The sequence below is a fragment of the Falco punctatus genome, assembly GCF_963210335.1.
Source record: "Falco punctatus genome assembly, chromosome: Z".
NCBI lineage: Eukaryota > Metazoa > Chordata > Aves > Falconiformes > Falconidae > Falco > Falco punctatus.
In genome coordinates, this window is record NC_137586.1 from 49,344,145 (window position 1) to 49,367,411 (window position 23,267).

Below are 23,267 nucleotides of genomic sequence, written 5' to 3' on the forward strand. Positions count from 1 at the left end.
ACTACCTCATTAACATCAACAGGGCTCCCCTAAAATACTAATTAAAAAGGGGACAGAAATTCTCTTGAGTTGGAATTAGGATGCAGGCACTTTCATTTCTGTATTAATCTTGAAACATGGCTTGAGTTTATAGCCCAAGTTGCAATCTCATAGCTGCTGAGCAACTTACGGGAATGTAGTTGGCAGTTTAAATTTTAGAAGACAAATGCCAAGTTTTGCCCGTAGCCACTATTAAGTTCAACAGCCACAACATATTAATGTTCTGTCACAACACATTCCCTAGCTGTAAGCACTGGAAAGTTCTAAATAATTTAAACAATTTCTGAATCAATCTGAAAGATATATTTGTTCAGATTTTTTTTAAATGTCCAACACTTTCTTTGCCACAGTCCTGTTTGTTTCAAAATTCTAAACAATAACAGGATTGTTCACATCACAGTTGATTAAAACAGGCATCACTTTTCTAAAGCAGACTTTTCCATGGTGGCAGAACCATCAAAATGGAGCTCCCTATGACGGCAAATAATTCTGCTTTGTCACTAAAATATTTTAAAATATTGGTGTCACTAGAAGGATATTAAAAATGCTTATATTGTAAAAGTTACCGACATAAATCTGAAGCTTGTGTAAGAAATTTCAATGCAATTTCTGAAACACTGTGACTCTTGCCTAAGTCAGCACACATTCTAAAACCTCCTAACACAGAAGAAAGTAACACTGAGCCATAATTTCCTCATGGAACAACTTCACCATCAAGCATCTCAGTGCACTTCTGACTGTCCAAAGAGGAACAACTTGTCACGAAGTGCCAAGTGGCTAGCCACAAAATCAGTTTCTTCTGAAGTGATTAGTGATGACAGTTTTCCCCCCAAGGCCTACACAGAAAGTGGTAACCACTTCTGGAGGTTTAAGTCTACATATTCAGAAAAAATGAAACATTACTACCAAACAATACAGATCCCCAATAATGGCAAAGATAAAAATGTCTCTCCCCCCCGCCAATATTTTTTTAAAAAATTCATAACAACATTTAAAGTAAGAAAGATTTTTCTTGATAATGCTGCAAAACCAAGATATCTCTCCAGCTGCAAATTCAGTCCTGCTATCTAAAAATAGAATTAATTTCTGAAAGGTTTTAAGGATAGTGAAAAGCTTAGTAAGAAATACACTTAAAAATATGGACATCGAGTATTTGAGCTGAAATAAAAACCAGAATTTATTCTGAATTACATTTACCCTGAAACAATGTTGTAGTTGAGAGCTGGGTGATCTTTTGGCACAGGAGGTACAAGAGGCTCTGGCTGCCATTCTTCAATCAACTCTTCCTTTTCCTGGACGGGAGAAAAACAATACAGCTCAAAAAGGATTTGTGCTAGAAAAGACATTATGCATTAAGAAACAGTTGGAAATAGTTGTATAAGAAATTATGTAGGCTAATATGTGTCACCTGAGACACAATTGACATTATCTCAGTTTGCTCAATTGAGGGCTCTGAATTCTTCAAATGGAAGATGTAAAGAAAGATATCCCAGTTGCTCCTGTGCATTAAAGACATGATAATCAAGAAGAGATACTAACTTGGTGTTCCTGCCAAATTTTAATCAATATTGTTTCACTCAATTATGAAAATCCTCCTCTACAGTTTATGTAATTGAATACAAATTACATAATAGTTGAATATAAATTGCCTAACTTTACATTCTCAAGTCTTCAACAGTGGCATTAAAATCTTAGCAAAATAACAGATACATGAGCAGGAAACAATAGAGAAAAACTGCCAAATGCTCAAATGGTAGCAACTACTGAACCATGCAGCCCCCCCCCCCCACACACACCTAACCATGGAGGAATACTGAATGCACATTCATTTTCAAAGTCCTTTATCTGGAAAACCTAAGTTAGATGATTTTCTAAAGGACATGCAGTGGACCAGCATAATAGATGCATTAGACTAATTCCACACCAATTAACCACCACTCAGGCAACTCGCCAAAATCATCCTTCATACCACGAAAGCAGCCCTTCCTGGAGGATTATTTACTAGTACAGCATGACACACCTGATAACTAACTTTGAATGGTATGACTGCAATGGGTTTCTATTTCTCCATTACTTCAAAAAGCAGTAGAATATTTAAGGCTACCAAAATACAAATTCTACAATTCGTTTTTTGAAAACACCATAGCAATACCTTTTTCCATTTTTATTTTTTCCAAATGCACTTTTCAAAGCCTTCAAAGTACAAAACCAAATAAAGACATGAAAAAATAAAAAGGAAACTACATGCAACAACATAATTAGTCTCCTGCATTTTCGTCACTTTCCTTTTACTAAACTAATGAATAACTAGGTATTTCCAGAGTATTAATTAATATCCCAGGAGCTCCACAAATGTCTACTTCAAAACACAAATTGAAATTTCAATATCCCTGTATTTCAGAAAAGATCCTTTTTATGTAAGCGTAGTCAGTTGTGTTTCTAATATCTTGCAGATGTACTTTAAATACATTTTTTTTTAACCTTCTCATGTTAGATTTCTTACTGAAATTTAACCCACGGGACATGTATTTTAAAGGAAATAAAATGCCATTAATATGTGTGACAGAAGTGAATGTATTTAATATTTTGAAGTGGCTGCACTTGTGTTAGAAGAAGCGTTTAGTTTCTTTAGCCACCACAGGACAGCCCCAGCTGGAGCCATGCACTCAGTTATGCATGCATTGAAATGCATTTCCACATACCATTAAAGCAGGGGGTTAATTTACCCTGTACTAGTGCCATTCATAGCATGTCAAATAACAGATTTTATTGCTTCAACTAAAAAAAAAAATCTAAACAGATAATGGAGCACCAGAGAACAGAACAATAAAACTGTGTGTAAATACTATTGACTACTATTCATTGCCGTATTCTATTATCAAACCTCATGCTTGACATGACTCAGTAAATACCTCAAGAATGCTATTGGAGATTACCAGGTGATACACCCTACAAAGATTAACATGCAACACAGTTCCAAAATGGTGGAAAAGTAGTACCCAAACCCAGGTTAATCTCAGAGTGGAACCACAACCATAACCCCATATGCTAAACTCCACTGTTCCAAGTCAGAGTGGCAATTCCATTCTCACCTCAAAGCAGGTACTAATGTGCATCTCTATACGGTATTGCTATTTAAAAAAAATGTCAAAAACATAATTTAACACTAAATGTGCTGACCCACAGCACGGCAAGCCAGCAGCTGCTACAATACAGTCCCCTCCCAGCCACATTCTTGTTCCTTGTGCTGGCATAGGCAGTTAGAGAACCAGACAATAAACTTGTTGAGAAAAATGATCCAGATAAAAACTAACTCAGTAAAAGCAGGATGGAAACATAGCTGAACTAGATCCCACAACACAGAGGTCCCAAACTAGACTGGCTGATGCTACTGGGAAACTGTATCCTGAGTTACAGTTGCCCAGCAGTATCATAACTTTTTCACAAGAGTTCAAAATTACTTCCAAAAAGCAGAACGCAGGCTGTGTGCGCATGCAACCTTCACTCTGCTCCTACACCTGGTGTCAAAAGTCCCCAAATCCCTGATATGCAGCCTGCAACAACAGTTGTGTCCATTGTAGAGCACTGGACTGGGGGCAGGGCAGGGTGGTGTGTCTGTGTGTTGCTGTTTTTTTGTTTTAACTCTGAAGCAGAATAAATCAGGTGAGCAGTAGTGCAGCCTGTCAGTTATGGAAGGATAAATAAGAAAAGCGTTAGATGGCATCAAATGCCTAAAAGGGAAGGGCTTAAAAAACATGGTGTTTCTTCTCTGTAAGTTCTGAACACAAAGAACATTTGGACAAATTTTATACAACATAGTTCAAAGCCAGAGCAGGCAACAACACACATTTCCTTCAAATAGGGCAGAATTAAAGCTATGCAAGCATGTACTTAGCTTTTTCACTTAAGTGTAATTTTTTGAACTAAGGCTACAAAGTATCACCATCAGCTTAGCAACTGGTAACACGAATTCAACTAAAATCTTTTTTCCACCCAGTCTAGCAGTAAGAAAAACACTATTTATACCAAGACACTGTAACTACATTATAAATTAGCATACTATAACTAAATATATACATATAACTACATAGCATACTATAACTACACTATAAATTAGCATACTATAATTGTAGTTGAGATCTGTGAACATAAAGATAATGAGCAATTCCTAATTAGCACTTTTTTCCCCCATTCACACCAAATTTTAAGAAGTTTCCATTTTTCCCTTTGAAATGTTTGCAGCACTAACAGCAAGCTGACAAGCCACAGATGAGATGTGGCAACATCCCAATTATTTTTCTTAACAGAAAATAAAATATATGGAAGACTAATCCTCATTTTAAAAAACATTGTTTCACTAATTCTAGCTCACATTCATTCTACTCATCCATTACAAATCACAAACAATTGCATCTTCACTTCTTATGTCTTCTGTTTCCACATGTACTTAGCACAGGCAATAGTTTACCAAAAGCTTGTGTGACGCAGTTCCTCTATTATGGTAGGGGACTGGAGATAATGGTGATTAAAGTGAGTACCAATCTCAATCTAAAATGGCCATCCGCACTGCAGACGGGACAGTCCATCTCTCTTCCCCCTTCTATTCACCAAGTATCTCAGTACACTGACCTATCCTTTCAGGGTAAATATGATCATCTCACTCAGATGAAAGACACAGCAGAAGCAGGGTTTCATACAGTGACCCCACATTCCTAACAGCACTTTTAACTTCCACCTCCTAAATAGACACCGTATTTCAAACTAATATCAAGAATAAAAATGTTAATTTTTAAGCATATAAAGAACCAGATTTTAATTTACAATGTAACATCCTCGATATATAGCTGATTCGCTTATTTCTCCTCAGTTCACTGTATTGAAAATATCCACTTGATGAATAAAATTAACACTTTCAATTTCCACTCTCTGGCTATAAGTGAACTCAGCTCCTCCTCTTTCCATTTTATAATTGTTTTTAATTTGTATAAACAGAAATGTTAAATAAAATATAAATATCAATACCCACAAAAATATGACTGAAATGTTTACAAATATATAAACTCTAATACACAAACTTATTTATACATTTGTGCATATATATAAACATTTAAAATATATTCATCTAAATACATACACACACATATAAAATAAATAAAATGGGTTTGGGTGGTTGTATTTTGTTGGTGTGGTTTTTACTTTTTAAATGCTAGATACCTTGAGTAAGAGAAATACTTGGGTGTAAACACAAACTCAATTTTAATGCAAACACAAAAACCATAATTTAAATAAGTTGCCTTGTTGACCCTGTTTTTTTAAAATTCTGTTCATGAAGACATTTTCGAGCTAGCACTATAGTTATGAAACAGTGTCATACATGCATCTGTGTCAACATCCAAAGATTAACAGTATTTTTTTATTTGCTGGTCCTCAAATAACAGCTCTTTAATTTCACGGTATTTATCGAATCATATATCAGCATGGCATAAATTGGTAAAAATAATGGCCAAGCTAATTAGAAATTTATTTATTTCAACCTGTGCTAATACTTAAGAGAATCTTTACCTACATAGGGTGTCTTGGTTCAATATGACTGAAAACCTTTACAAGAACAGACTACATCTGCTCTTCCCTGTAGCAACCTCTCGGTGCTGTTCCTGCACAATAAGGCGCTCTTGCGGCCTACAGTACTTCTCAGCCATGCATCAAACATTTGTCTCTGACAGGAACCGCACAGCCTCCTGACTAATACCACTCTAATAAAAGTTCCATGCTACTACCACAGCGAAAATTCTAAAACCAAGAAAATAACTATGCCTTCCATCCACAAATTAAAAGACATGGCTCCTAGCAGGACTTTTTGAGACAAAAGCTCAGTATCATTTACCACAAAGTGAAAGCCACATACATCTGGAGGGGACCTTCCTTTCACACAAATGGCTGCTGGCTGGAGAGTGCGTGTATAGCTCAGTGATGCCATGCAGTCTCCTACAGCTTGCTGCAGTCCTCAGTGGCACTTTGCCACTTCTCCATAGAGTTCATTTTGGGCGAAAAGCCCACAAGAATCTCTACATCTAGCACCTTGTCTGGCCAGTCTTGTTTGTACTTCCCCAAATCCCAAACTATCAGGAACTTAGAGAAAAGTACTCCACTTTTTTAGTTAATGACTTGGGAGATTCCATTATTTTGGAATAGAACCAATAGGAGTACCTAGAAACACTGTTTGTTATTAAAGGATGACAAGTTGCAAGCTGATTCCTGGACTGGCTTTCACAGTACTCTTGCTACGTAGTTGACTAAAGCCAGAACCCCCTTTGGGGTGGATTTCTTCAGTGTTTTAGAAGTGTGACTCCGAAGTGCACTAGGTTGCACCACGTACCATCTATGTCTGGTTCCCCAGCACAGACTGGTCCTGACAGATCACATTAAGATGGCTGTGTAACAGTGCTGTTCTTCAGTAGTATTTATGTGGAGCCTGCTCTGCTCTGGCAGCATTCCCGACAATAATTCACAGAGAAACTCCAAGTACCACTACATGGGTGGCTGACACAAAGGCAGCCTGAGCTGGCCTATCTCCAATGCCTGTACCTAAGTATTTCTTTCTGGTGTGGTAAAGACTGGACACCAACCACAGCATGAAGAAACATAGAACAAATCAGAAGGCAAATCAGCAGTCTCCTTGCTGAAAACCTGGCATGTAGCTACACGCAGCTCAACATGCACACAAGCCTGGCTTTTTGTGTGGGATCCCATATTACATGAAACAGACTGTACTGGGCTTGGTTGTGATGGTGTTAATTTTCTTGCTAACAGCTCATACAGCGCTGTGGTTTAGATCTGTGACCAGAACAATACTGATAACACATTCATGTTGCAGCTTTTGCTGAAGAGTGTGTGCACAGTGTGAAGGCTTCTGTTTCCCACTCTGCCCACAGGGTGAACAGATTGGGGGGTGCACAAGAGACTGGGAGGGGAGACAACCTGGCAGATGACCCACACTAACCTAACGAATATTCCATACCACATAATGTGACACTCTGCAATAAAAAGGAAAGGGGGAAGGTAGGGAAGTTAGCCATCTTTTGCTTGAGAACTGATTGAGAATTGGTCCCTGAGGGATTGCCTTTGCATTACTTTTCTTGTTTCTCTCTTCTTCCCTTTCTTCTTTGCTTATTAAACAATCTTATCATCACTCACAAGTTTTCTTGCTTTTACTTTTTCTTTCCTATTCCCCCATACCAATGGGGGTGGGGGAGAAAGTGTGCGAGCAGCTGTGCTGTGCTTAGCTGCCTGCTGGGGCTAACCCACAACACAGACCAGTGTCAACTATCTGTGGATTTGCAGTGAAGGTGGATTTTTTTCTCCCTACAGTTATTCCTCTACACAAAATAAACAAGCTCTTTTCACAGCAATTATCTGCATTATAGAAAAGGAGATGGAATCACTCCACACATCTGATGCACCAGTCTGCTTAAGTCCTCGAACTATAGAAGACTTAGACTTTCACTTTCACTTCACTGCTGTATTTATGCTTACTTTCAATAAAATATCTGTAGACAAGATATTCCCTTTGAAATACATTTCTTTGCATGGAAAACACTGCTTCCATCTTCAGAGTTCAATGGTTAAGCCAACTATCTTGTTATATATCAAGATATGTAACATATATATCAAGATATAGCAATATATAAATAATATATATCATATAACAAGATATATCTTGTAATCTCCTTCATCATCAGCCAACTCAAACATGCCATCAGACCAAAAAGCCTTCTCACACTCTATTCTTTTTGCCATCAAGATACAGGTAACAAAAAACTAGAGGTGTTGATGGCTAACATCTCAAGTCAAACCTGTTGCTATAATACAGCTCTTAGCATTCTGCAAATGTTTTTCTTCTGTGTCTTGCAACTATACATCAATACACACACTATGCAATTCTTGATGACTTTGGATTTTTGCAAGTATTCACATTCCTTTCCACTCCTCAAGCTCAGTGAAGTTTGTATATATCTCAACAAAAGTATCTCAGCAATAACATATTTGCAGGCTTATGTTCTTCAAAAAGCAAGTTACTGCTGTCCTGCCAATGAACTGCCATACTGCAAAAGTAGGACTGTTTTTAAGCATGAGTCTTTTCCCTTTCTGACCCCCTTCTAAACCCCTTCTTCCACTGAGCTGCAGCAGACCAGCTACTCACATGCAATCTCCCAAATGCTCATTGCCCCCCGTTAAGAAGATAAAGAACAGTTCTCTTCCTTGCATAATACCACTGCTCCAGATTTCTCTGAGCGTTTTCTTAAACATCTCAATTTCAGCAAAATGGTCTGTCAGTGAATGAAGGCGATGACCTGCAACTGGACGATAATATTAAAGATGCACATAGACATATCTGACTGTAATCCTTACTTTGTGAGGAAGAGATAGGTTTCAGCTTTTCCAGGTCACCAATCACATAAGAGTAGCCAAGAGCTTTTTCCCCACCATCTACTGCTGAGAATGAACCTTGCAAAAGACAACAGTTATCCTCCAAAATACCAGAGATCAAAAACATCTGATGCAAGAAAGCTCTACTAAATGAACTACCACTGTTTCTGAATGGACAGTCAAGGGCTCCTTTAAAGCTGCAGCATGTCTTCCCAAATGATCTGAACATTCAGCACTTCACCGCACTGGACTTTCCTTTGTGTTCACCCCTCCTCTCTATTCTTATCAAAGGTGGCAAACTTCAAGAATCCCAGGATCATTTCAAACTCATCCAAGTACAAAATTGAACTGGCCTTTCTTGATTCCCATGCAGTTCACTTCTTGCCTCCAATAAATACATGCCAAAGCGTTCAGAATACTCAAAGCTCGTCTAGTAAGTACTCCCCAGAAGACGACACTTCCTGCAGATGTGCTCACATGCACAGCCTTATGCCTATAGTCCCTGCATGCTGTTGACTGATGCATTACACTGAGCTCAGATGCTTAATGTATCCTTAACAAGAATGACATCAAAAAGCATGCAAGCACATGATATAGATAGGAATGACAAGGTAAAATACCCACAAATCTCCTTCCACAAACCCTCCTCAGTACCATGAAGAAATTGCAGTAGTTTACCTCATTCATAAAGGATACCATTCCTCAAACCCTAGCAAACTAAGCTTGTTTGTTACATAAGACTTCAGACAGTTCAGATCAACCCCTCACATACACAAGCTGGTTGGGATATTGCAATAAATTGCTATAGTTCATCTGTGACTGAGGATAAAAAAAAAAAAAAAAAAAAAGAATATAACCTTGTTCACCTCACTATTTTCATACTCAGTGCATCCAATCATCCTTTGAATATGTATCCAATGGCACACTCAGACATTAAGCACCAAGAAAAATTAGCCCAGGGACACCTCCAAAACAAGCTCCACCAATTTCTGATAGTCTCCAGCCAGAAGAGAGAAATTCCAGTCTCCACAATTACAGATGCACTTTATTTTTTTTTTATGAGACAACTACATTGCAAAAGAAGAGAACTGCAACTAAACTCCACAAAGTTTTTTGGAACCCACTTAACACTGTAAACTCTCTGAGCTATTACAGACACCACATATACAGACTGATCATTTTCCTACTCTCTACACTCTTATAGTTCATTTTGTTTGGTGGGTTTTTTTTTAGTATAGCTTCCATTTCTAAAACAAAACTATCCATTGAGTAGAGCTAATGCCAGGTTTTCATAACTTGGCAATCAGTCACATCAGTTCTTCTATACTTCTTAGACTCTCAAACATGGTGCTACTTTAAAAGCACACTGAAGCGTTTAAGCAATAAGCAGTTTCTTAGTCCAATGTAAGCCCACCCTCTGAAATCCTAAAAAAACAGCACAATTTGTGATGCAGCAGTGGTTCAACCCTAATATATCAATAGCTATAAATTGTTCCTTTAAAGAAAAATATTCTTCCACCATACCTTAAGTGTTAGATCAGATCGCTCTTGAAGCTTGTATGTCTTGGAGAAAAGAAGTCTAATTATCCACAGAATTAGAATTCCTTCTAAAATGAGATGGTAAGCAGGAGCCTGAAAATAAAAGCACAAAAAAAAGTCTATACAAAATTCTATTTGAATCAGTGTAACACTAGGCAACAGTTTTGTCTCTACTAGTACACTTGCAAAAAAATCCAAAGTGATCATCAGCTGACATGTATTTCTAAAGCAGCAAAAATTATGATTAGATGAAAGTGGATTGCTTTACAACTACTACTTGTAGCTGTTAACTTGAGTTTGAACAGTTTATTCTCTGGTTATAAACAAGGCACACTCTAAATTGATAAGCGGTTTCAGTTCCACAGATGCACATAAATTAAATATTGGGAGCAATGGCAGACAGGGGTTGCACCAGCATCTGTGAAGGCAGAAAGATTTCACAAGACAAAGTCTCCTGAGAGCCTGAAGGTCTGTGTCATCTATACACACCCACTTCAATCCTACATTCTTGCATAGTCCACGAGCAGAGACAGCTACTGTTATTTACAAAGTAACCTAATCCTGTCCTCACACATTTTTGTTAGTTTCATAGGCACTTTGAGCAGGTATAACGCAACAGTCACCAGGAACAGTTTTGCCGCTGTGTCATTTACTGTTCTGTGTACACACAGTATTTAGGAATATTTACAGCAAACCGGGAAAGAGTGTTAATCCAAGATGAAGTTTGCCTCTTTGGGTGCTTGGAGGGAGGAAAGTCAGGTTCCTCTGGCAGCACTGCTAGTTTAAAGTAGATGTGGAGTTGTGACATCAGCATTTGACACATAGTTTTAATGACCGGTTTAGTTATTTCACTTCAGAAAGGCTCCCATCTAGACTGTGGACATTCACTATTTCTAAAAGACTCAAAGTGCAACATACCAGCATTTTCTGGTGGGATATGACCTGCCAACAAAGGCAGTGGAATGCGCCACACAACCAGAAACTAAAGGAAATTGAATGCAAATATTCAAAACCAGTAAGGAGACCTATGGCACACCAAACTGCAAATAATGAATTAATCATTTGCAGAGTACTTTTCAGTTCACCAAACTTGTTAAGAATACCTATGTACACCACGACATCTAAAGAACACACAGTATAGTAGTAGTAGAGGTCCACAGAAACTACTTCCCTGCGCTTTTCAGTGCCTACGATTATCTGGAATGCAGTGTACTAGGCTGCTGTACCAGCTTCAGCAGCTCAGCACTTCCACATTCGCACTGCACACCATAGCACAAATCCTTAAAAAGTTATGAACCTTAGCCAAATCCCGAGAGGGGAACAGACTGTTGATACAAGACCGCTGCCTATCATCAGGAAATCCTTTTTAACACCACGAAACAAGGCCTGGATGCAAACATGCCACCCTGACCCCCTCCAGGAGATAACTCAAGCATGAACATTTAAAAGCTGCTTCTTCCTTTGTGACTAACACTTGTAAGTTACAAACCCCGGCCTTACTTACAACGCGCACTGTGAATGTTATTAAGGTTTAATGCGCCGGTATGGACCTGAAATGCAGCTTCGTAAACTTACAGAGGGGAACGTGACCGCGCACCGATTGCTTTCCACACCCGGCTGCGGCGCATGCACAGGCGGGCACGGCCGGCCCCCGCCGCACCCGCGCTGGCACCGCCACCGCCACCGCCACCGGCACCCGCCCGGCCGCCGCCCTACCCCGCCGCCGAGCCCCGCGCCGGCCCGCTCTGTCCTCCCGCTCCCCGGGCCAGCGGCCGCGGGACACGGCGCCCTCACTCCCATCGCCTTGAGGCGGCTCTGCAGCGACTGCCAACCGCTCGCCCCCTCCGCGGCCGCCCCGCGCCGCAGAGCGCACCTCGTAGAAGGCCTGTACCATCTCCACCAGCACCCACTGCTGCCCCGCGCCCGCCGCCGCCATGGCCGCACCTGCCCACTTCCGCTTCCGCGGCCCGCCCGCGCGTCAGGGGCGGAGGGGCGGGCCCACGGCCGCGAGAGAGCGCCCCCTGCGGCCCGGCGGGGGCAGGGCAGGCGGCGGCGCCGGCACCGCCGGGGGCGGGTGCGGGGTGGCGGGGGCTTCTCCGAGGTTCGGTCACGGCGGGCTGTAAAGACGCGTCTTGTCCGGCAGCGCTCGTGGGCGCCGCTGCAGCTGCGGCTCCCCGCGGCCGTCACTAACTGCCGTTGTCTCCGGCGGCCCGGATCAGGGCGCCAGGCCGGGCCGGCAAGGTGCGCCCTTCGGCGTTAGGTAGCGGAAACCAGCGATACATCGAGCCTGCGCTAGGCCGGGTGCCTCGGTGTGCGCGCCCTCGCCGCGCCCCAAACCGGGCACCGTGCGCTGAGGGCGCGGGCGACCTCGCGGTGCCGCTCCCCCCGCGCCTGGGCGCCGTCCCGGTGAGCCGTCCCGTGCCCGGCGCCCCCTCAGCTGGGCGCCCCTCAGCACACGCGCGCTTGCTGCCTGCGCGCCGGCAGCGGGTGGCTTGGCTGCTGCAAGGAGCGGTTGTTCAGACACTCGGCTAATGAATGGCAAAAGCAAAACCGGAGTGTAGTGGAACTAACGAGTGAACTCGAGTAGGAAGAGAAGCTACAGCTTCAAGAGTGGTGACAAAGTGAACAGCCATAAAAGCTGAACGTTGCTGAGCGGAGAGTAACCTCGTGAAGAGAAGAAGAGAATAGGAAGACCTCTCGTGGGTGCACCGGAGTGCGGGGCGGTGACCCAGGCACCCTGCACCGCCGAGCAGGGCTTGGGCGACTGCCTAAGGGGCTGTGGAGGGGAGGGGGAGCTGGAGTGAAGTTTGCTTAGGAAGTGAGATAGCACTTGATGGAAGAGAAACAAAGGATATTGCCGCTAAAAGAGATGTCTGGGAGCTGCTTTGCTGAAGCTAAATAGCTGTGGAGAGTTTCTGATGGTCTGGGAGAGCACAGTGGAACTGGACCCCTTGGGGCTTCACTCACTAGTCTTCACCATGGTTAGGGGAGAGAAACCTGGGGCGGCAGTTGATTAAACAAATGGTAATGGAAGCTTTGGGTCCTGTGGATGACTACAAGCAAAGAGCAAGTTACATTTTTGCTTTCGGGGTGGTCAAAACTGGTGAACTTCACTTCCACACTGACTGAAATGTGTAATAGTTCATCTTCTCCCCAAGTTTCTGAACTTAAGGATGTACTTATCGTATTCCAGGCTTTAAATGGTAAAGAGAAAAAATGTGGTTTGAGGCTATCTCAAAAGTCAAGGCAGAGACAATAAATGTCCCTTTTGTTTTTTAGCTGCATGAAGAATATTCGGTTCACTGTTAAGTACTTTTGTGGCTGTTGCATCATGCTGGAGGAGTCTTGGGCTCTTGGGAGATGGCTGCTACTTCCAGCCTCGAAGAATGTGCCTGGTATGCATCCCAGTCCCAAATGGCTCCCAGAAGAGTGGGCCGCATTAGTTGTCTTGGTGGACTGCAGATTAAGTTACACCCCTGCTCCTGACATCAGATTCTGACTTTCAGTGTTTGACATGTAAGTGTATGATTGGGAGACAAGAAATTGATTTCTGTGGAACATCGGATGAATTGTTTCCAGCTTGAAATGCAGTGAACTTAATAACGTACTAACCAGTAATTCTTCTAGCAGTGAATTTGGAGTTCCTGGTCTAGATTATCATCGGGCTGGGTCTCTTGTAATAATGAGCCTACCCCTATTGTTCAGCAGTTTCATTGTTCCAACACAAGGCAACTGCTGCTAATTGCTTAAGGCTGCTATACTTCTGACAGAAAAAAAGAGGGGGAGGTGAAGGGAGAAGTCCTTTGCAATGGCGGTTTACAGCTGGGAGTAAGGGGGAGAGGAAAAACATCTTGATTCTATCTCTGAATTTAAAACCCTGACAAAAGCTATTGAGACAGTGACCTATGGAAATTCCTGCTCCGGAAATGCCAGCTTTTGCCTTCTTCCCCATATCTTCCAGTTGCACAGTATCCCTAAACTGCTTTTATTCTGGACCTTGCTCACCAACCCACTCATTTCCCACACCCTGCTTTGAATTCCCAGCTCAGTTCTCCCAGGTCAGCACTGGCATGCCAGTTATCTGCAGTTGTTCTCTGGTAACTCTAGAAGCAGAAAAATGGGACTTGGTATGGCTGTCAGGAATCTTATTTTTCCTAAATACCACAGAGGTAGCCAGTGCCAGTTATCTTCAGCTCTCTTGGCTTTATTAGCTCTTCCTCTGGCTTCTTCACTCTCACTCAGTCAAGTATGAGACAGATAGTAGGAGCTGGAAGTGGAGATGAGGGAATGATGTCCACCCTCTTCCCACAGTCTTGTGTCTCACCCCTCGGTCCTTTGGACCCAGTACTTTATCAACTAGGAAGCAGAGAGAATGGCAGTAGAAAGAGATGCATAACTGTGAGGGCTGGTGGTGGTTGCTGCCATCCTGCTTGTATTGCTGTGTTGCAGATATGCACATGGAGGGGATGGTTGGAAAAGAAATGTGGGAACTGATGGGAAGAGGCCCTGAGAGTCATTCACTTCACCCCTGCCTCTTCCACCCACACACACAGAAGGGGGAAGATGGCCGAGGAGATCAGGGACATAAGGGAGTTTTTGCAACTTTTCTCACACATTCTGGTTGGTAAAAGCTTAGCTTATATTATTGAGGGTTTAGTGCACCTAGCTGTAACTTACTGGCTCTACGGCTACCCTCAAGAAAGAATTTTTAAAAAATGAATAAAATGTTGGGAATGTAATCTTGTACAGGCAAGGAGAACAGCAAGACAGCGCTAGTTCGTGTTTTTTAGTTTTTCCTGTCGTGAAACATGATGCTCAACTAAGATGATGCTGACAGCAATCACAGAAAATGTCCAAAGTCAGTTGGAAGCTTAGTATTAAGCCCCAAAATCATGTCCCAGCTCCTAGTGGGAAGCAGAAAGTTGTTGCAAGAGTACTGTGCAAGTGCCAAGAAGAACTTGAATATCAAGTTCTGTAATTTATCTGATATGCAAAGGAGTAATTGTTCACAAGGCAAGCGGAGCACAGGATAAATTTAGTGTTATCTCAAGCCATGCACCACTGCATCTTAGACATCTGCTTAATCCTAGTTCTATAGTGAAATAGCTCTGGGTTAGCTTCACCAGCAGAAACCTGTTGTAGATCTGCCTGAAAAACACCTGAGGATTGCAACCTTTGACACAAGCTTTGTGTAGGAGTAAAGGCACCTACTGGTCAAAGCACTGGTGCATTCCAGCTATCCCAAACTGTGCCATGGTACCCTGAATCACTGTAGTGATGAAGTGGCATAAAGTGGAAATGCTGCCATGTTTTCCTGGCATAGAGTGGGGACCAGATTTGACCTGAATTTGGAGTTAATGGCTATTGTAACTGTGCTAGAGTGGCCAGAGTCCTCTTTTTAAAGCATGTTCAGCCAAGGCTGAACCTTTGAAACAAAAAGCTAACTTATCACAGAGGTGGATATAGGCACAGCAGTCTGTGTCCTGCTTATGCTTCTTTTCAGTGGCTGTTCCCCAGGTGGACTTGGCAGCATTGGTCTAAGCACCTAAGTTTCAGATACATGGCAGTTTCTAATACAAGGCAACAGATAGGCCCAGTTCTGGGATGACTAAAGAAACCTTTTACTAGAAACTTTTAAGAGCTACTCAGTCACACTGCTGGAACCACTAACAGAAGAGATACTGGGAATGTTTGCATTGCAGAGAATGAGTTACCTATATGCAGTGATGCAATATTGCTGTTGCAGAGCTAGAGCTTGTGTCCTGCATAGTTAAACCTGACATATCTGATGGAAGACTTCAGATTTACTCAGGCTGGGCGTTTGCAGCCCAGAACTTTTTATTGGGCTGGTTGCCGATACTGCAGAAGGAAATAGATGGGTGGCTCACCTGTTTCCCTCACCTGCCTCAATATGCAGCTGAACTGATGTCCACCTTTTACTTCAAAACCTTAGTCCAACCAGCACACAATTTACTGCAAATCTTGTCAGTTAAAATCTCATTTCTTTTAGAAACACAAGCACTATATTAAATAGGACAACTTGGAATTTGTTCTTCACTTCTTTTTGTCCCACTTTTTGCTCACACAGAATCTACTAATTGCTGTTCCCTGCTGCATATTTGGATTGGAAACGGCAGGCACAATGGGCAGATTTGTATCCAGTCTGAGTTTCACCAGCAGTTTCACCGCAATGAAGTTAGGATTGCTTCAGGAAGAGAGCAATTCAGTCAAAATCGATAATGCAGCTATCAGCTCTTCACATGATAATACTATCAGCTCTTCACATGAAAATTGTCCAAACTGACTAGATTCAAATGCATGTGCAAAGTGATATGTCATAAAGGTACATGTCTGCTTCAGACTGACTTTTTCTAGGCAGAAAAGTAAGTTTTAAATGCTCTTTCCAGAAAGTGGTCTAATGGGCTAACCTGATTTGAATTTTGGTTAACATACATAACATGCACCATATGCAAGGCAGAACTCGTGACCTGCACAATGAGAAAGAAAACCACAATTGGCATAAATTCTAGCCACTGGTAAGACGGCCAACAGAAGTTCATGAGGTTTGGCTCTGAAGGTTCACATTCCATACCTCCCTTAACTACCACCATTCAAGCTGCCTCTCTTGAGAATGAAATGAGAAGCAAAGGGATATTAACCCTGAGTAAATTCAGCTTATTTACCTGAAGTTTTGGACTCCAGTCTAAAACAAAATGTTTAAGAAGCTTTCTTGTCAGCAGTGTTTTCCATACTTACTATTTTGTGGTAGAAGTTTTAAAGGAGGACTTCATCCTCTGATATTCTGACTAGGTAAATGCAGCCCAAAGAGCCCTTTAACCTCTTAGTAGTGATTACATAAATGTCACAGTGGTCTTTACAAACCCACCTACTCTTGCAGTACTGTTATCCACTGGCTGTCTTACTTAAAAATGGGGTCTCTAATGGGTGCTTTTACAACAATAAACAGTGGAATCTTCATTTGCAGGTTATTCTGAGGCACAGAGCCTTAGACACTGCGGTTCTGCAAAGCACAAAAGTGCGAGGTGTGCAGCCTCCATGTCACATAGTTGCAAATAGATGCCTCAGAAAAGGATCCATTTAAAAAAGTAAATGAGCCTGAAGCTGCCCATTTAAAGTTGTGAAGGTACCAGTATGCTTTGGCTCCCAGATGGAGATGAGAATTTGGTTGTTCTAGTCAGATACTGGAATCTTTTGAAGTGCAATGATTCAGTTCATATTTCGAAAATGGAGCACTGTATACTTTTCATTTGCCTGCAAAGAATAGGCAGATGAATAGGCAATTACACAATCATGATGTTATAGGTAGGTGGCTACCTCCTACTTCAGTTTCAAAAAAGATGTTACACAGAGTCTGTGAAAGGTTGTATCCTTATCAGAGATAAGCTTTTTCCTGCACTGGACTATGACCATAAGAGTTCCCTGAAATTCCATGTTTAAATGTGTAATCCAGATGCAGCGAACCTTATGTGAACAGTGTGTACTGGATTTAAAGCTGCATTTTTAAGATTAAAATGGTGATTTTGTCCCCTTGATACAGAGAAATGCAATAGACACCTACCTTCCAGCACCAGCCTTAATGAATTGGCTTTGGATCAAGTACCATGAAACCAGTTCCTAGTCTTAAATTTGAATGGATGTTAATCCATTCAGGTAGCAGATCACATTTAAAGACTAACAGCAGATTCATCCTCCTTATTCTTCCATAGTTAAAACTTTATGAAGCCTGCAATATTGCAGAATCCAGATCAAAACTGGGATGAAATTGTGCTCTGTGCAGTGGATATTTTTGTTGGCCTTAGGAAGAATGGAATGATGGCAGATAGTTGCACATTTTGGAGAAAGCAAAAGTGTCTCTTGATCATATGAACACACCTTCATTGTGGTGCACATAGCTCAATTTCTGGTTAGATCTATGTAACACTGGGGGGCATTAAAGTATTTTAGTATCCCATGCTGTCTTAATATCCTCAGGCTGGATGTTTATTTCAAGTTTTAAGCAAGTTGTAAATCTTCACAAAGCATTTCCAGGACCTCTGAGAGCAGGTTGAGCTGTCTATGAGAACATAGTCTGTTTTTCTCCTTAATGACTGGGTTTCTTCACTAAGGTCTCTCAGCAACTCCCTTGTGCTGACTGTAGCAAGTATTCATTACTAATGTGTTCACTGACTCTGTGACACCTTCAACAGATGTTGGTAGGGCTTTATTTGTTTTTCCATCAATTCAGCTCCTTTGCTGTTTAGGCAGTTATGCATTTTAATGGTAACAGCGTAGTCTGCAGTGTGTGATTGTAAAACTCTTACTAGCATACTTGAATTTAGAAACAGGAGTCTTCAGATGGTGTTATCAGAGTAGAGAGTTTGAAAAGTAATGGTAACTTCAGCATTTTAATGCATGGTTTTCACCATGGAGTTTGCTCCCTTGAAGACACATTTGTAAAATTGCATGTCAAAGAAGCAACTGTATTTCAGCCAGAAAAATACAAACTAGTCCTTTGCCAACTCATCATTCTTGCTAATCTACTAAAGCACAGAAAGGCACTGTGTTGTTTACAGATCTACGTAATGCATATCAGAACACAAGCTGAAATTCTTTGTGGTTATAGGTAAAACGTGTGTGCATGTGTTGGCAGAGCTAGTCAAGTCTGACAGGGAACACCTTGCATATGTTTGCTACTCAGAGAGTTGCAACATAGCTGCTATGAATTCAGAACAGATGTGGCTGAAAACATTTTTGAACTGGTAGAGAAATGCTCTTTCAATCTTTGAAATTCTTACCTGGCTTTTAAACCACATGAGTTTACCTGAGTAAGGCCTGAGTAAAACCACAGTTCCCTATGCAAATGCTGTTTCGTAGCCAATTAGTGGAATACAAACTGTGTTCTTATTATATAAGCATCCATATTCATACCAGATGTTTTCACAAAAACTAAGTATTTGTAGGCAGTTGACATCTAAAAGATAAAATACACTTGATAAAATGATAATGGCAGGAAATCAAGTGCCTGAGAACCCATCCACACACTTTTCCCACACAAAGTAATTGTTGAAGTGTATCTTTTGGAGGGACCTGAACAGGGAATGGAGACAACACCACAGTCCTTGTTAATGGGTGAGTGTTGGTGCCTGTGTAAGACAGATTCCGATCTTTCTGACACCTCTGAAAATCTAAGTGAATGTCTGCTGGACTCAAAGAAAAGTGCAACTTGTTATTTGAAGCTTTTCAGAATTTCCCAGTGCATTCCTCAGCGTCATTAAACAGTGTTTCTGTAGCTTTACTTCTGTAAAGTGTTTGCACCAGGAGACAAGTCTGCTGCACACAATTGTTTACCTCAGCTGCTGAAGCCAGCGTGCAATCTCAGGTGGAAAAATTGGCACAGCTTAGCTTGTGCTCTGTCTGGATAATCTCCTAATTATTCCTGATTATACTAATAGTTTTTTCCCTTCTTTTGAAGGAAATGTCTGCAACTCTGTGGCTATAATTTTAGGATATTTTAAATATAAATTCCTATTTATACCATTGTTTCACTTTAGAATTCATATTAAAAAAAAAGACAGCCAATGTCTTAGAACAGTCTTCTGAGAAATGCAGTGGAGTGGAGCTTGCCTAGCTTGGGCCGTTTTGGTTTAGACAACAAGCAAGCTAGTTTTCAGTTGCTGTTTCTACTTTGTGGCTTTTATTTCTGTACTCCTGGACTATATTTTGACAATATTTAAAGAGATTACACTAGCCTTAATTAACATGTAAGATGATAAAGCAGCCTAAAATCAGTTGCTCTTTACTTAAACATAGTAACAAAATGGAACAAATCTCCAAAATTCTGATTTATTTTTCCAGGAGACAGGAAAGGACAAACATATTCACTATCTGGGCAGTTGCCAAATAGAGAAGCATGTGAGATAAGAGCTTACTTTTTCCAAGCAGTGTCAATAGCAGAGACCACTGATTGATGCAAATACTTGATGCTTTGGGGGAGGGGAAGAAATCTGGAGAAAAGAGTGATAAATGCTTTATTCTTGAAAAAGATAATTTTTGCTAAATTTCTGTGCAAAAAAGCTGATGAGCTTTATGAGCTCTGATGGTTGTTACCAAAACCAGGAAGTAAAGTAATCCAAGCACTTTCTATCCAGGTACATTTGCTGTGTTTTTCAGTGATAATACATGTACTTTTCGTCAAAAGCAGAAAACCGCTGAGAACATTTAGAGGTACTTCTAAGCAAATCTTAGTTCCTTCTGTACCTGGGAGGCAAAAAGTCTTGATCTGTCTGCATTTATGCAGAAACAAAAGGAGAGCGTTAGGTAGATTCTATGATATTTTCCTTCAGTAGTTCCTTGAGTTTCTGTGTTCAGTTTAGTGATGCTGTAACATTACCTGTGTTTCCTTCTGCTCCGAGCACAGCTGGTGAAACAAGTCATACATTCTTAAATTGCCCAAGTCTTATCATGAAACGAGTGGCTTCTGCAACATGAGTTTCTACAGTCAATTCATATTTCAAGACTTTTTGTGTATGGATTTCATCAGGAAGTGAACGAGACAATAAGAATTAGAAGCTGTGGTACCAGCATTCCCAGACGCATTTCTTTATTCCATATGGAGAAACAAATGTGCAAAAAACATTTGCAAAATTACAGTGTATTTTCCAAATGATTTTTCTGTTAAATATTTTAACCAAAATTGGACATGTGTGGCTAGCTACAGAAACAAGGCCTTTCTTCCCCCTTTAACCACACTTGTATTGCCTCATAGAGAAACCTGTGCAAAATTTCTGTACCAGACTGTTGTTGCTAAGACTGCAAAAGTACATTGGAGGGTTTGAAAGAACATAATTGTTGACTACATCCTGACACCCCGCCACCAAAACAATTCTTGGTGAGTGGTGTAAATTTGTTTAACTCCACTGAAGTAGCTCTGACAGCCAGCAGTGGCTGTCTGCTGTTGGCTGACTCAAGAGGATTACCCCTGCTCCCACAACTTAGAGAACCTGTAGTGCTCTAGTATCCAAAGCTGTGAAGTGATGCTTACTTAAGGTAGTGCACACTCAGAAACGAATTCTGCTACCCTCACAAATGTACAATCAAGTGCAAGACATCAAACCCAAAATTTCCCAATTATTTTACTTGCTTTCCGATTTAGGTCTCTAACATACCAAACTGGGGATCTGAGAATGAGTATTTAGGTGCCTAATTACAAAAAAACAAGTTCTATGTTAGGAAATGTATTTAAATCCCAACCAGAAAATCCCAGTAGAATGTCTTTTATGGATTAACTCATGATTTGTGTGGTAAATTGACAAAGTTAACTGAGAATAATCATCCTAATTTTCTTTGTTTGAAAGCATAAAGTAAAAACTGAAATGAGATTCACAGAATTTCTAAATTTTCTCTTGATCCTACAGTCTTGCATTTACGAAAACATAGATGCAACATATTTTGCATATTCCCAGACCTTTGTGGAAATAAGTGAAGCAAAAAAATTTATGCTGTTCAGCAGATGAAAACTGTACATGTAATTTCACAACGGCCAGCCTTTTTTACAAATGTGAAGTGATGGGCGCAAGGGGACATCTGCTGCCAGCGAGAGGCAATGCACTGAAGCCACTTCATGCTAGAGTTCTTGCAATAGTGTTGTAGAAAAGCAAAAATAACAGAGGTCATTATGCTTACCTTTTACATTTATGCCAGACTCCAGGAAAGATCTAAGGATTTTTGTGTATGTGTGCTTGGTTTTATGTGTGTGTTAGGAAAGAGCAGTAACAAGGTAAGGTGGGGTAGTTGGAAAACTGGATCTTATTTCCCGATACATTCACTTCAGAGCTGTAAGAAGGGCTTGTTTACTCAGATGCTTCAGCAACTGTTTGAAGTGATGGTTATGTTCTTTGGTATAGCTGTTGCAGTCACTAAAAATTCTGAACGCTCTTTCATTCATCCAAGCAAGTTGCAGGTCTAACCCTGGAGGGCTCCTACATGGAACAGTTGTGCATTGCGAGTGAACAGTAGGACCAGGAAGCTATCAATTTTGTTCTGACCTGGTGGTGGCCCTGGTCCCATCACAACTAAATTATTTTTTAAGTATATGCAACTTGCATAGGATTGGTTAGCATTCTTGAACCAGTCCCTAACAAATATATCAATGGGTAAAAGGCAACAGTAATACTGACAAACTTTTATTAAATCTATTCAATGTGGAAAGGGCATTGTTGCAGTGATTGTCAGACAGACTTTAGATTGATGCACATGGTATTTCACTGGAAAAATCATGTACTTGCACTTGGTGTATTTGTAGTTATATAACTTTCAGGTGACATGGTTATGTTAGTTTTCTGTTTGGAAAATCTGTACCGCAATGTCTATCATTAGACAGCTGCTGAAACTTATTTCAGACATACATTTCTCTTTTTTTATGGTGTTTACTCCTTGGGGGAGCTAAGAAAGTATGTTTCATATCAGTAAGAATATTCCAATTAGTAAGAGCATTTAACCTAAAAGGCAAGTGACAAGTAAATTACTGTAAAAAGAAAACTAAGACATTAAAAAGAATTACGTGGTTCACATTTGCCATAGGGATTTTTTAAATATCTTTTTCAAATATCTTCTGAATTCCTGGTGTAACACATCATCGGTGTACTCACTATCACAACTGCAACAGCATTTCATGTACTTTACCAATGAAACTATTGTGGCATTCAGGAAATGTTTAAGCTTAGTTAGCTAAAGCAATTTCAGAGAAAGCTAAACAAAATAATCACAGGGATCAGAAAAAATGTGAAAACGATGCAGTGCTCAGAAGTATTTGGGCTGGCTCTGCTGTTTTGGTTTTTTTTTTTTTTTTTTTTTTTTTAAAAAAAAAAAAAAAAAAACACAACAAAACCCACAAACCTCAAAATAATGTAGGAGAAGGTTCAGGACACCACACCACACCCACACCCCCGGTTAGCTAGATCTTGATCTTGTTAGATGGCAGCTGTGATTAAGCGTATTTCCTGCCTAAGTAAGATGAGTCATTAATGACAGAAAGAAGTTGCATACACCACAAATTTAGGCTACCATAAACACTGTACATAAATCTTAACCTTAATACTGCTCAGAAATTGAACATGTCACTGCTTGGTGCCTTGTACCAGATACCTGTAACACTGAGGTAATTGTGTGTCTCTGGATTTCCACATGAAACTCAGAGTGTTGGGGTTTGATCCCTGACACTCCTATGGGTGGGGATCAGACTGTCTCGTACGTGCAAGGTAATA

At 40.8% G+C, this 23,267-nt stretch overlaps 1 protein-coding gene and 1 long non-coding RNA gene across 2 annotated transcripts in view; one reads left to right on the forward strand and one right to left on the reverse strand.

The window, feature by feature from the left end:
* The window catches only part of SPTLC1 (serine palmitoyltransferase long chain base subunit 1), a 34,192-nt gene extending 22,202 nt beyond the window's left edge, over window positions 1–11,990 (reverse strand). The window contains exons 1-3 of the mRNA XM_080373155.1: window positions 11,879–11,990; window positions 9,991–10,098; window positions 1,237–1,331 (exon numbers count right to left, since the gene is read on the reverse strand). Coding sequence (XP_080229281.1) covers window positions 1,237–1,331; window positions 9,991–10,098; window positions 11,879–11,941 — 266 coding nt within the window. The 5' untranslated portion in view covers window positions 11,942–11,990. The remainder of the gene's footprint in view (window positions 1–1,236; window positions 1,332–9,990; window positions 10,099–11,878) is intronic.
* Window positions 11,991–12,079: 89 nt separating this feature from the next.
* On the forward strand, window positions 12,080–22,844 carry LOC308057057. The gene is made up of 2 exons (XR_013925101.1): window positions 12,080–13,521; window positions 16,094–22,844. It is a non-coding gene; the product is annotated as an uncharacterized lncRNA (long non-coding RNA).
* Window positions 22,845–23,267: the final 423 nt, after the last annotated feature.